Source organism: Panulirus ornatus, chromosome 59 (assembly GCF_036320965.1).
Source record: "Panulirus ornatus isolate Po-2019 chromosome 59, ASM3632096v1, whole genome shotgun sequence".
In the NCBI taxonomy this organism is placed as follows: domain Eukaryota; kingdom Metazoa; phylum Arthropoda; class Malacostraca; order Decapoda; family Palinuridae; genus Panulirus; species Panulirus ornatus.
This window is the reverse complement of record NC_092282.1, coordinates 8,944,465-8,959,515: the sequence shown is the minus strand read 5'-3', so window position 1 is coordinate 8,959,515 and position 15,051 is coordinate 8,944,465. Positions and strand designations below refer to the sequence as shown.

Here is a 15,051-nt window from a genome sequence, read left to right as displayed (position 1 = left end):
TGGATATTCATAGTATCTATGATTGAAGGTGAAGTGCCTGAGGATTGGCAGAATGCTTGTATATTGCCAATATGTAAAGGCAAATGAAACAAGAGACTTTGAATGCAGAGGTTCAAGTTTTCTAATTGTACCTGGTGAGTTCTATGGGAGAGTTCTGATTGAACAGGTGATAGCATATACAGAGCATTAGAAGGAGAAGAACAATGTTGTTTTAAGAGTGTTAGAGGATATGTAGATCAGGGTTTTTCTTTGAAGAATGTATGTAAGATATATTTTAGGAAACAGGAGAATTTATGTTTGGAATGTATAAGTCTGTAGGAGGCATATAACACTTGAATGAGATGCTTTGTGGATGGTATATGCTTTATAAAAAGTGTAACAAATATATGGTGTGGGAGGAAATGTACCATGAGCAGGGTGGAGGTTTTGTCAAGAGATTGAGCATGTGTGCAAGTAGGAAGTGAGGTGGGTGAGGGGTTTAGGGTGAAGGTTGGTATGCAAGAAAGGGGTGTGTTGTCACTGGCTGCTTAATCATTTTATGGATGGGGTATTGAGGGAGGTAAATACAAGTGTCTTGAAAAGAGGAGTGGGTTTGATGTCTTTTAGGGGGCTGGAGACCTGGAAGATGAGTCAATTGTTGTTTGCTGATGACATGACTCTGATGACAGATTGAGAGAGAAACTGCAGAAGCTGGTGTCTGAGTTTTGGAGAGAGTGTGAAAGGAGGAGGAAGATAGTTAATGTAAAAAGTAAAGTTATGATTTGGGTGGAGTGGTTATGGGTTGGGTTGGGAAGGCAAGAGACAGGCTGACTCTAAATGAAGAGAATCTGAAGGAAGTGGAGTGTATCAGATACCTTGAAGTGGATATTGCAGGAATGGAACCTCAGAAGCTAAATGTTGGAGATGAACTGCTTGAGGACAGTATGTTGTGAGGAGGGTTGACCAACTAAAGATTATAGGGTAAGAGAGAAATGTGGGATTAAGATTATGGTAGATAGAGGTAAAGAAGATGTGCTGAAATAGTTTGGAGATGAGAGAATGAGAGAAGAGGATGAATAAAGGGATATGTCAGAAGTGGAGGGAACAAAGTGGAGGGTTAACTAAACTGAGGATGTAAGGATAGAGGGAAAGATGTTTTAAGAGATGGGAGCTTGAACATGCAGGAAGGCATAAAGCATGCACAGAAATGAGTAAATTGAAATGGTGTAGTATACATAAGGCTTTAGGCTGAACTAGGGCATATGAAGTGATCAGAAAGGTCTGTTGGGCTTTGTTGTGAATAAGGGGCTCTAGTTTTAGAGCATCATACATGACAGCTTGGGAGGGGAATGAGCAACTGAAGCTAGTCTTTATCCATTCTGGTACTGCCTCATTAAACAGGAAATACTAAATAAATGTAAGATATATGTAAAATATATATTTATGTAATTGCCTTTTCTACCTATATGTATTATTTTCTGTTATTAGTGTATTTTCAACATCATAGTGTTACTTAGCAAGTTATGTCCTTAGCAGAAAGAGAGTTAGTAATATTATACAGAACTGAATACAGAGGTTTGGCTGTAGATACACCAAGCTCGAGGTGAAACAATCATACCAAGAAACATTTAATCCGGGGCTCCTTAACCTAGGGAAGGGTTGTGCACGGTGCTAGATAACGTATTCACCCTCGACAAGGTCTTATGATTCACTTTCCAGTTATTAACATTCAGACTGTATGGAAAATATTTTCTCTCCCGCCCTTTGTAATTATAATTTAGTAAAGATCTTGTGATGGTGGATTGCATCCCTTCTCATGTAAAGTAATTTGTAGAATCCCTTTCATAGTCCAAGATACACATGAATTGTCAATATTTGCTTACACCCAAAGCACTTCCCTTGTAACAGAGAACGCATTAAGAAATCAGTAACACCTTAGAGAATGGGATTCAAATTATGATCCCACACCAGAGAAAGCTGGAAGATGTTAACCGCGTTCGCCCCCTATCTTCAGACGGGCGCCGTTTAGTACTGCCGGGAACGAGCAACCGTGGAGCCATGTCGGTGGCCTCCCCAACCTCCCTTCTGCTCTTCTTGCCCCTCTTCTCTATGCGTAACTGTATGTATGAGGCCAGAGAACTGAACAGGTGAACGCCCAGGCTCGCGCTCTGGCCACAACTTTCCATCACCCTTAATCTGAGGATGATTGTCAGCTGGCGAAGAGCGCGGGCTTGTTTATACTTTCCACCTTTAAGGCTCAGTCGCTAGCACGTTCGCATGGTGTGGCGTCCTCGTGTTCCTCATCAAAGTTTTATTTACTTTATTGATTATTGATTTGCTAATTCTGCACTTTTTCTACAGCATTTTTCTATTTCTTTTTTACTTGCAGTATTATTTTTTACTATTTATCTGATTAACTTTTTCTAAATGATTTCTCCATGTTTGAAACCCTGATTACATGATAATGTCACTGGCATATGCAATCCCTTCTCTCTGATGAGAGCAGTATGGTCAACCCATCCCATTTTGTAAACTAATTCTTATTTCTCCTAGCTGTTATCAACAGCCATTTTCACGGTTACATTTGTAGTTTATCATACATGTGGACAGTGTTTTGTTTGTGACACAATTTTGTTTTTGTCAGGATTGTTTTTGTTTGTAATCGCAACTCTGTCTATTCTCATTTAAGTGAAATCAATTTCCACTGTTAAAGATTTTTCATGTGTGGGTTGGATTTTTGTTTGCTTTCTGTGCGTTGTTTGATAATTGAAACAAGAGACAGTTTCCTTGTTTTTATGAGTCCCTGTAAAGTTTATCCTCTTTTTGCAGTGTTATTATGCAGAACTTTAGAATTTTTCACCATCACTGCTGCACATCATTATTTCCCACCCTATCATTATGCTTAATACTGTAGTATCTTGATCAGCAATAGTTTTACCCTTAGCTCTATGGTTACCATTACTTTTATGAGAATTTTAAAAATTACCTTTAGGTCAATTCAATCATCATTACCATAGTATCATGATTGTTCATTTTCCACCATTTACAGTCAATCGTCCCATATGACTTATCAATACTTGGACGTAGAGTCCAGCATATCTATGTTTAAGTCCAAGGCTTCCTGTTTGAAACAGTCCAGGCACTTGTGAATCCATGTTTGAGTCCAAATTCAAGCCTTTTCTTACAAGTGCTGAAACATGGTATATGTATATAATGTCACTGTTCAGCAGCAACTAAGCATGTGTTAAGTAAACCTAGTGAAGTACTCAAAAAGTATTACGACTGACCATTATTGTAGCTTGTTTGTGGGCATTCTTTTAATTTTTATACTCGTAAGATCATGTTGTGCATTAATACATATGGTATATATCAAGGAACATCGTATCTTAAAAGAGGTAAAAACCTCAGTAAGATTATAGGCAATGACAGTTCTTTAATCTTTTAAGATCTAAATATTCATTATAGTCCTTACATCTGTATCTGATACATCAGAAGCTAGTGTGAATTCATTGTTGCATTAAAAACATTCAAGTTTTTACCTGATTGTCAGCCACAAGACTTGCATGGTGTACTAGTTTTCATAACTCCATAAGTCGAGATACATCATATTGCTCCAGCTTTTGTATAGTAGATTTTTGTCCTCCATTAAGGTTCGCTCATCCAAGGCTTTTAATGCCAAACAGTACACTTTCCCATGAATTATTTTTGGTTACATTAATATGTATATCACTGATCTTCAGGGATTTTTTTGTACCTAATGTACCCCATTGAATTGGGAATCTAGTGATTATATATATATATATATATATATATATATATATATATATATATATATATATATATGTACATATAAATATATATTATATGGTAAATATTATAAATTATATGGGGGGTAATGATTGAGAGGGTGAAGGCATGTACAGAGCATCAGATTGGGGAAGAGCAGTGTGGTTTCAGAAGTGGTAGAGGATGTGTGGATCAGGTGTTTGCTTTGAAGAATGTATGTGAGAAATACTTAGAAAAGCAAATGGATTTGTATGTAGCACTTATGGGTCTGGAGAAGACATATGATAGAGTTGATAGAGATGCTCTGTGGAAGGTATTAAGAATATATGGTGTGGGAGGCAAGTTGTTACAAGCAGCGAAAAGTTTTTATCGAGGATGTAAGGCATGTGTACGTGTAGGAAGAGAGGAAAGTGATTGGTTCTCAGTGAATGTAGGTTTGCGGCAGTGGTGTGTGATGTCTCCATGGTTGTTTAATTTGTTTATGGATGGGGTTGTTAGGGAGGTGAATGCAAGAGTTTTGGAAAGAGGGGCAAGTATGAAGTCTGTTGGGGATGAGAGAGCTTGGGAAGTGAGTCAGTTGTTGTTCGCTGATGATACAGCGCTGGTGGCTGATTCATGTGGGAAACTGCAGAAGCTGGTGACTGAGTTTGGTAAAGTGTGTGAAAGAAGAAAGTTAAGAGTAAATGTGAATAAGAGCAAGGTTATTAGGTACAGTAGGGTTGAGGGTCAAGTCAATTGGGAGGTAAGTTTGAATGGAGAAAAACTGGAGGAAGTAAAGTGTTTTAGATATCTGGGAGTGGATCTGGCAGCGGATGGAACCATGGAAGCGGAAGTGGATCATAGGGTGGGGGAGGGGGCGAAAATCCTGTGAGCCTTGAAGAATGTTTGGAAGTCGAGAACATTATCTTGGAAAGCAAAAATGGGTATGTTTGAAGGAATAGTGGTTCCAACAATGTTGTATGGTTGCGAGACGTGGGCTATGGATAGAGTGGTGCGTAGGAGGATGGATGTGCTTGAAATGAGATGTTTGAGGACAATGTGTGGTGTGAGGTGGTTTGATTGAGTAAGTAACGTAAGGGTAAGAGAGATGTGTGGAAATAAAAAGAGCGTGGTTGAGAGAGCAGAAGAGGGTGTTTTGAAATGGTTTGGGCACATGGAGAGAATGAGTGAGGAAAGATTGACCAAGAGGATATATGTGTCGGAGGTGGAGGGAACGAGGAGAAGAGGGAGACCAAATTGGAGGTGGAAAGATGGAGTGAAAAAGATTTTATGTGATCGGGGCCTGAACATGCAGGAGGGTGAAAGGAGGGCAAGGAATAGAGTGAATTGGAGGGATGTGGTATACCGGGGTTGACGTGCTGTCAGTGGATTGAATCAGGGCATGTGAAGCGTCTGGGGTAAACCATGGAAAGCTGTGTAGGTATGTATATTTGCGTGTGTGGACGTATGTATATACATGTGTATGGGGGTGGGTTGGGCCATTTCTTTCGTCTGTTTCCTTGCGCTACCTCGCAAACACGGGAGACAGCGACAAAGCAAAATAAAAAAAAAGAATTATATTTATTTATTTTGCTTTGTCGCTGTCTCCCGCGTTTGCGATGTAGCGCAAGGAAACAGACGAAAGAAATGGCCCAACCCACCCCCCTACACAATGTATATACATACACATCCACACACGCAAATATACATACCTATACATCAAAATGTACACATATATGTACACACACAGACACATACATATATATACCCATGCACACAATTCACACTGTCTGCCTTTATTCATTCCCATCGCCACCTCGCCACACATGGAATACCATCCCCCTCCCCCCTCATGTGTGCGAGGTAGCACTAGGAAAAGACAACAAAGGCCCCATTCGTTACACTCAGTCTCTAGCTGTCATGCAATAATGCCCGAAACCACAGCTCCCTTTCCACATCCAGGCCCCACACAACTTTCCATGGTTTACCCCAGACGCTTCACATGCCCTGATTCAATCCACTGACAGCACGTCAACCCCGGTATACCACATCGATCCAATTCACTCTATTCCTTGCCCTCCTTTCACCCTCCTGCATGTTCAGGCCCCGATCACACAAAATCTTTTTCACTCCATCTTTCCACCTCCAACTTGGTCTCCCACTTCTCCTCATTCCCTCCACCTCCGACACATATATCCTCTTGGTCAATCTTTCCTCACTCATTCTCTCCATGTGCCCAAACCATTTCAAAACACCCTTGTCTGCTCTCTCAACCACACTCTTTTTATTTCCACACATCTCTCTTACCCTTACATTACTTACTCGATCAAACCACCTCACACCACACATTGTCCTCAAACATCTCATTTCCAGCACATCCACCCTCCTACGCACAACTCTATCCATAGCCCACGCCTCGCAACCATACAACATTGTTGGAACCACTATTCCTTCAAACATACCCATTTTTGCTTTCCGAGATAATGTTCTCGACTTCCACACATTCTTCAAGGCTCACAGGATTTTCGCCCCCTCCCCCACCCTATGATTCACTTCCGCTTCCATGGTTCCATCCACTGCCAGATCCACTCCCAGATATCTAAAACACTTTACTTCCTCCAGTTTTTCTCCATTCAAACTTACCTCCCAGTTGACTTGATCCTCAACCCTACTGTACCTAATAACCTTGCTCTTATTCACATTCACTCTTAACATTCTTCTTTCACACACTTTACCAAACTCAGTCACCAGCTTCTGCAGTTTTTCACATGAATCAGCCACCAGCGCTGTATCATCAGCGAACAACAACTGACTCACTTCCCAAGCTCTCTCATCCACAACAGACTTCATACTTGCCCCTCTTTCCAAAACTCTTGCATTCACCTCCCTAACAACCCCGTCCATAAACAAATTAAACAACCATGGAGACATCACACATCCCTGCCGCAAACCTACATTCTCTGAGAACCAATCACTTTCCTCTCTTCCTACACGTACACATGCCTTACATCCTTGATAAAAACTTTTCACTGCATCTAACAACTTGCCTCCCACACTATATATTCTTAATACCTTTATATTCTTAATACCTTCCACAGAGCATCTCTATCAACTCTATCATATGCCATATATATATATATATATATATATATATATATATATATATATATATATATATATATATGAGAGCAAAGGAGGTAAGGGGAGTGGGGGAGGAATGGGATGTATTTTGGGAAGCAGTGATGGCTTGCGCAAAAGATGCTTGTGGCATGAGAAGCGTGTGAGGTGGGTTGATTAGAAAGGGTTGTGAGTGGTGGGATGAAGAAGTAAGATTATTATTAAAAGAGAAGAGAGAGCCATTTGGACTATTTTTGCAGGGAAAAAATGCAAATGAGTGGGATATATATAAAAGAAAGAGGCAGGAGGTCAAGAGAAAGGTGCAAGAGCTGAAAAAGAGGGCAAATGAGAGTTGGGGTGAGAGAGTATCATTAAATTTTAGGGAGAGTAAAAAGATGTTTTGGAAGGAGGTAAATAAAGTGCGAAGGACAAGGGAGCAAATGGGAACTTTAGTGAAGGGGGCTAATGGGGAGGTGAAAACAAGTAGTGGTGATGAGAGAAGGAGATGGAGTGAGTATTTTGAAGGTTTGTTGAATGTGTTTGATGATAGAGTGGCAGATATAGGGTGTTTTGGTCGAGGTGGTGTGCAAAGTTAGAGGGTTAGGAAAAATGATTTGGTAAACAGAGGAGAGGTAGTGGGAGCTTTATGGAAGATGAAAGCCGGCAAGGCAGCAGGATTGGATGGTATTGCAGTGGAATCTATTAGAAAAGGGGGTGACTGTATTGTTGACTGGTTGGTAAGGTTATTTAATGTATGTATGATTCATGGTGAGGTGCCTGAGGATTGGCGGAATGCTTGCATAGTGCCATTGTACAAGGCAAAGGGGATAAGAGTGAGTGCTCAAATTACAGAGGTATAAGTTTGTTGAGTGTTCCTTGGAAAATATATGGGAGGGTATTGATTGAGAGGGTGAAGGCATGTACAGAGCATCAGATTGGGGAAGAGCAGTGTGGTTTCAGAAGTGGTAGAGGATGTGTGGATCAGGTGTTTGCTTTGAAGAATGTATGTGAGAAATTCTTAGAAAAACAAATGGATTTGTATGTAGCATTTATGGATCTGGAGAAGGCATATGGTAGAGTTGATAGAGATGCTCTGTGGAAGGTATTAAGAATATATGGTGTGGGAGGCAAGTTGTTAGAAGCAGTGAAAAGTTTTTATCGAGGATGTAAGGCATGTGTACGTGTAGGAAGAGAGGAAAGTGATTGGTTCTCAGTGAATGTAGGTTTGCGGCAGGGGTGTGTGATGTCTCCATAGTTGTTTAATTTGTTTATGGATGAGGTTGTGAGGGAGGTGAATGCAAGAGTTTTGGAAAGAGGGGCAAGTATGCAGTCTTGTGGATGAGAGAGCTTGGGAAGTGAGTCAGTTGTTGTTCGCTGATGATACAGCACTGGTGGCTGCTTCATGTTAGAAACTGCAGAAGCTGGTGACTGAGTTTGGTAAAGTGTGTGAAAGAAGAAAGTTAAGAGTAAATGTGAATAAGAGCAAGGTTATTAGGTACAGTAGGGTTGAGGGTCAAGTCAATCGGGAGGTAAGTTTGAATGGAGAAAAACTGGAGGAAGTAAAGTGTTTTAGATATCTGGGAGTGGATCTGGCAGCGGAGGGAACCATGGAAGCAGAAGTGAATCATAGGGTGGGGGAGGAGGTGAAAATTCTGGGAGCCTTGAAGAATGTTTGGAAGTCAAGAACGTTATCTCGGAAAGCAAAAATGGGTATGTTTGAAGGAATAGTGGTTCCAACACTATTGTATGGTTGTGAAGCGTGGGCTATGGATAGAGTTGTGCGCAGGAGGGTGGATGTGCTTGAAATGAGATGTTTGAGGACAATATGTGGTGTGAGGTGGTTTGATCGAGTAAGTAATGTAAGGGTAAGAGAGATCTGTGGAAATAAAAAGAGTGTGGTTGAGAGAGAGCAGAAGAGGGTGTTTTGAAATGGTTTGGGCACATGGAGAGAATGAGTGAGGAAAGATTGACCAAGAGGATATATGTGTCGGAGGTGGAGGGAACTAGGAGAAGTAGGAGACCAAATTGGAGGTGGAAAGATGGAGTGAAAAAGATTTTGAGTGATCGGGGCCTGAACATGCAGGAGGGTGAAAGGTGGGCAAGGAATAGAGTGAATTGGAATGATATGGTATACTCGGGTCGACGTGCTGTCAATGGATTGAACCAGGGCATGTGAAGCGTCTGGGGTAAACCATGGTAAGCTGTGTGGGGCCTGGATGTGGAAAGGGAGCTGTGGTTTTGGTGCATTATTACATGACAGCTAGAGACTGAGTGTGAACGAATGGGGCCTTTGTTGTCTTTTCCTAGCGCTACCTCGCACACATGAGGGGGGAGAGGGATGTTATTCCATGTGTGGCGAGGTGGCGATGGGAATAAATAAAGGCAGACAGTATGAATTATGTACATGTGTATATATGTATATGTCTGTATGTGTATATATATGTGTACATTGAGATGGATAGGTATGTATATTTGCGTGTGTGGACGTGTATGTATATACATGTGTATGTGGGTGGGTTGGGCCATTTCTTTCGTCTGTTTCCTTGTGCTACCTCGCAAACACGGGAGACAGCGATAAAGCAAAATAAAAATAAAAAAAAATATATATATATATATTTTTTTTTTTTTATACTTTGTCGCTGTCTCCCGCGTTTGCGAGGTAGCGCAAGGAAACAGACGAAAGAAATGGCCCAACCCCCCCCATACACATGTATATACATACGTCCACACACGCAAATATACATACCTACACAACTTTCCATGGTTTACCCCAGATGCTTCACATGCCTTGATTCAATCCACTGACAGCACGTCAACCCCGGTATACCACATCGCTCCAATTCACTCTATTCCTTGCCCTCCTTTCACCCTCCTGCATGTTCAGGCCCCGATCACACAAAATCTTTTTCACTCCATCTTTCCACCTCCAATTTGGTCTCCCTCTTCTCCTCGTTCCTCCACCTCCGACACATATATCCTCTTGGTCAATCTTTCCTCACTCATTCTCTCCATGTGCCCAAACCATTTCAAAACACCCTCTTCTGCTCTCTCAACCACGCTCTTTTTATTTCCACACATCTCTCTTACCCTTACGTTACTTCCTCGATCAAACCACCTCACACCACACATTGTCCTCAAACATCTCATTTCCAGCACATCCATCCTCCTGCGCACAACTCTATCCATAGCCCACGCCTCGCAACTATACAACATTGTTGGAACCACTATTACTTCAAACATACCCATTTTTGCTTTCCGAGATATTGTTCTCGACTTCCACACATTCTTCAAGGCTCCCAGAATCTTCGCCCCCTTCCCCACCCTATGATCCACTTCTGCTTCCATGGTTCCATCCGCTGCCAGATCCACTCCCAGATATCTAAAACACTTCACTTCCTCCAGTTTTTCTCCATTCAAACTCACCTCCCAATTGACTTGACCCTCAACCCTACTGTACCTAATAACCTTGCTCTTATTCACATTTACTTTTAACTTTCTTCTTCCACACACTTTACCAAACTCAGTCACCAGCTTCTGCAGTTTCTCACATGAGTATATTATCCCTGGGGATAGGGGAGAAAGAATACTTCCCACGTATTCCCTGCATGTCGTAGAAGGCGACTAAAAGGGAAGGGAGCGGGGGCCTGGAAATCCTCCCCTCTCGTTTTTTTTTTTTTTTTTTTTTTTTTCCCAAAAGAAGGAACAGAGAATGGGACCAGATGAGGATATTTCCTCAAAGGCCCAGTCCTCTGTTCTTAGCACTACCTCGCTAATGCGGGAAATGGCAAATGGTATGAAAAAGAAAAGATATATATATATATATCCAGTATGACAATTATATATATGATTACTGTATATGTAAGAAAGAGAAATAAACCTGTAGAAAGTTATTTACACCAGCCGCATAGAGATTTTTTCTTCATCATGTACAAATCTATCAGATATGGAACATATTGATTTTATAAGTAGAGAGAGCTTGAAAGGATTTGTTGATACTTCTTATATACATCACTGATGCTTTGAAATATTGCAATTTTAATCTTGAAAATCCAAAAGGTGATTGATTCTAACAGGAGATCACAAACTTGGCTTGAGTCGTCATATCCATTTTGCATAAGTCCAAGTCATGTCAGTCTTTCATGTTCAAGCCTAAGTTGAAGACTGTGAAACATTGATATGAGTCTGCAGTAGAATGCTACTGCCTGTCATTACCACCGTCATCATTTTACCTTTGAAACTATTTATCACTTCACATACACAACTATCATAACTTTGATATTGCTTCTGTTATTGTTTCACCACCATCTTCCTCTTTTATATTATGATATTGATGATATTCTTTTCATCATTATAATTTCATTTTCACCTTAACACATTCCCTTACTTCACCACCATAATTATCTCTGTAAACCTTACAATTGATTATAATCCATTCAGAGCTTTTCATTTGGCAGTTATCTTTGTAGTGTCCTGTTTCATAACTGCTCATTGTCACATCTCATCCTGCAGTTTCCATCATCATTAACTATTTTGTCATTATTCTTGTGATGTCATTTGCACTAGTGCTTTTATTCACTCACTCCCTGTATATCTTTGCAGCAGTCTTTAGCATTTGATGAAAATTACCTTTGTCTACAATGTGGCCACATACTTGCTTTCTAGCACTGCTGTCATGAGAAGTTTGAAGGCTATAAACTTCAGTGTTCCTTCCATCATTATAGCCCATATTTATCACTATCAAGAATTAGACTGCCTATAAAAACAAAAGTAACCTTATGAGCATCATGTTATTTTAACACTAACCTAGTTTTTCATATCAGTTATACATAGCATAATCCCTGTTTTATCAGCACTGTAAGCATTACTAACACATTTATTCGCATTCTTCATAAGTTCTTTTCTGAGCTTGACATTGAGCCAAGGATATCAGTGTTCCAAGGCCTGTATCCAAGTTGGTTTAAAAGCTAAATCACATGGAAAATTTTCTCATAATACTCTTTTAATTGTAGATTTTTCATGTAGCAGCTTTGATTGCCTGTAACAATCACATACGAAGACTGAGTTGTCCTAATGCAGTGTAAGTATTGTTTTAGCATGACAGTGTCTGTCCATAGATCAGGTAACAGCAGGTAACTTTGCTTAAACTTCTTAGCATTCATTACTTATTATTTAGGCATATATTCATCCTGGAAAGAATGCTTATATACATGAATTTTTACAGAATGCTTCCTCTTCTTTTATTAAGATACAGCCTTGTTTGTATTTCTATTGCCTGATTATGTGTAATAATGTTATAATGAGAAAGAAATGCAGAAGTTGGAATTTTTTTTATATAGCTGCTGGCAGTGACAAAACTTATACTGCACCAAACTCAACTGCTTAGCTGAAGGTGATATGAAATCATTGCAGATTTTCAGGTATGCACGGCACTTTCAGAATTTAGAGGGTAATACAGTACTTTATCAGCAGTCATCATTACAGTAGAGAAGTGCATTGGCTATCATCAACAGAGTTTGTGGTGACTACAAAATTTTACACAGCTCTCCTAGATCATCTTAAATCAGCTTAAGAATTTTGATGTTACTGCTGAAAAATGAAGGCCAAGGTTTTGCTGTTTTACCATGACTGTTGTTCTGGTTTGGATTTATGTTTGTTTGTGCATGTGTAACAATCAGCAGGTCACTGACAACTCTAAAATGGTGCCTTTACTTATTGAAGATAGATATACATCAGCTTAGGTCAACCAATTGAAGTACTGGATATCAGCTTAGGTCAACCAATTGAAGTACTGTTATTACCCAACTTGTATGCACCATGCCTACTGATATAAATGCCAAATTTATTTACTGCCAATGTTCTTTCACCATCTAAATGCAAACATGTCTGTTGAGCATATTTCCTTAATTTTGTCTTCAGTTCATACACAACAGATGTACTTATTGCCGCCTTTCTGTCATCTGTTAAGAGCTTTTCAGATAGTTATGATAAATCTCAAGATAGCAGTAAGTGAAATGATAGAGCCAATTTAGTATATGACTTTTTGTCATGTAAATGCACTGGGGAAAGTCTGAATATCTTCAGGGTGTATCCCTCAAGCCTCACGTAAACTCCATCGGACATATTACCTGCACCCCTAGCCGCTACCTCTCGCTCCACTTACAAGAAGGTGGAATCAAACATCATGAACAAAAGCATGAAACGAGACTAACAAGGGAAGTTATAGTGAATAATACCAAAATCATTGCTAGTTGCGGTGATTGAAGGAGACTACAGATTTTAGAAGCCATTCACATTAGGAAGTACCTGTCATCAACATCCAGACAAACATGACCACCCCCATACTGCTCTTTGATGGCCCACCAATGGCACATAAACCTAACACCGCTTTAGAAGGGGGACCACATCACTGATTTGCCATAAGCTATGGAGTCTGCCCTTTCAGATCGGGGAAACATGTTACTGACCCACCCGGTCCTGGATTACAAAGGTTAGAGAGAATCAGACAAGCCCGACCCGACCACAACGCCACACCCAAACAATAATGGTCTCGCATGACCCAACTTAATGTATTTAGTGATGGAGTCTATATTCCTGCCTTGTTATGATTGTTCTGCTTTTTCAACCACACTCTTTTTATTTCCACACATCTCTCTTACTCTTTCATTACTTACTCAAACCATCTCACTTTACATATTGTTCTAAAAACTTTCATTTTCAACTTCCAGTACTGCAAATTTTTCTATATTTCTTCATCCATATTTTGTATTTAGGTTGTAGCTCATACTGTCCATCATGACATTGTTGATTTTTATCGCTTTTAGTGTTTTCCATTGCTTTTCATGTTCTGTGTACTGTGGGTTTTCCAAATTTGTGTCATACACATGTTGATTGCATTTTACTTTTCATATCTAAGTTTTGTGACACAGTTTTTTTCTCTTTTTTGTAGATTCCTGATGATGCCTCTGTGAAGGTGAAAGTTTGATTGAAATAAAATGGATAATTTTGGACAACTGTGTGAGCACCCACTTAATGGTAGAATAATATTGAGAAAATTAGAGAACAAAAAAGAGGATTAATAACTCTAGATGTATTGTCATATTCAATTCTATGTGCATATATATACTGGTGCCTATGCACCTTGTCATGAGAAGAAAGATCATGAGAGGCAAGTGTTTTGGGAGCAACTGAGTGAGTATGTCAGCAGCTTTGATGCATAAGACCGGATATTAGTGATAGGTGATTGAAGTGCGAAGGTGAATGATGTGGCAGTGGAGGATATGATTGGTTTACATGGGATACTCACTGTTGGGAATGGAAATGGTGAAGAGCTTGTGGAATTTTATACCAAAAAAAAATGGTGATTAGGAATACTTGGTTTAAAAAGAGATGTACATAAGTATAAGTATTTGAGTAGGAGAAATGGTCAAAGGGCCTTTTTGGATTACGTGATAACTGATAGGCTTGTAAAAGAGAGACTTTTGGATAAAAATGTGCTGAGAGGGGCAGCTGGAGGGATGTATGATCACTATCTTGTGGAGATGAAGGTGAAGATTTGTAGAGGTTTCCAGAAAAGAAGAGAGAATGTTGGGGAGAAGAGAGTGGTGAGAGTAAGTGAGCTTGGAAAGGAGACTTGTGTGAGGAAGTACCAGGAGAGATGGAGTGTAGAATGGCAAAAGGTGAGAGCAATGGATGTGAGGGAAGTGTGTGAGGAACGGGATGTATTTAGGGATGCGGTGATTGCTTGCACAAAAGATGCATGTTGCATGAGAAAGGTGGGAGTTTGGCAGATAAGAAAGGGTAGTGAGTGATGGGATGAAGAAATAAGGTTGTTAGTGAAAGATAAGAGAGAGAGGCACTTGGATGATACTTGCAGGGAAGTAGTGCAAATGACTGGGAGATGTATAAAAGAAAGTGGCAGGAGGTCAAGAGAAAGGTGCAAGAGGTGAATAAGAAGGCAAATGAGAGTTGGGGTGAGAGAGCATCATTAAATTTTAGAGAAAAGAAAAAGATGTTTTGGAATACTTAGCAAGCTGTTCTTTTTCTTTCACTCCATCTGCATCTTGTCTTGACAACTTCCTCATTAAACTCAGACTTGGATAGGATACCTAAGTAGGGTAGATGAAATGTTAAGTTTAATGCCTCCAAGGTTCAGTTTCTTTCCATCATTTTATCAAAAATTTCTTACAACTT

The 15,051-nt window shown here is 40.0% G+C and overlaps 1 protein-coding gene across 45 annotated transcripts in view; it reads left to right on the top strand.

The window, feature by feature from the left end:
* The window catches only part of LOC139767191 (muscle calcium channel subunit alpha-1-like), a 1,449,841-nt gene that overhangs the window by 551,756 nt on the left and 883,034 nt on the right, over positions 1 to 15,051 (top strand). For 37 of the 45 annotated variants that reach the window (XR_011717010.1, XM_071696301.1, XM_071696297.1 and 34 more), the window contains one exon: positions 1,994 to 2,098. The exons of the other annotated variants lie outside the window; for them this stretch is intronic. Coding sequence is in view for 36 of the 37 variants with exons in the window: in XM_071696301.1 (XP_071552402.1) it covers positions 1,994 to 2,098 (105 nt within the window). In the remaining variant the exon portion in view is untranslated. The remainder of the gene's footprint in view (positions 1 to 1,993; positions 2,099 to 15,051) is intronic. 45 annotated transcript variants of the gene reach the window in all.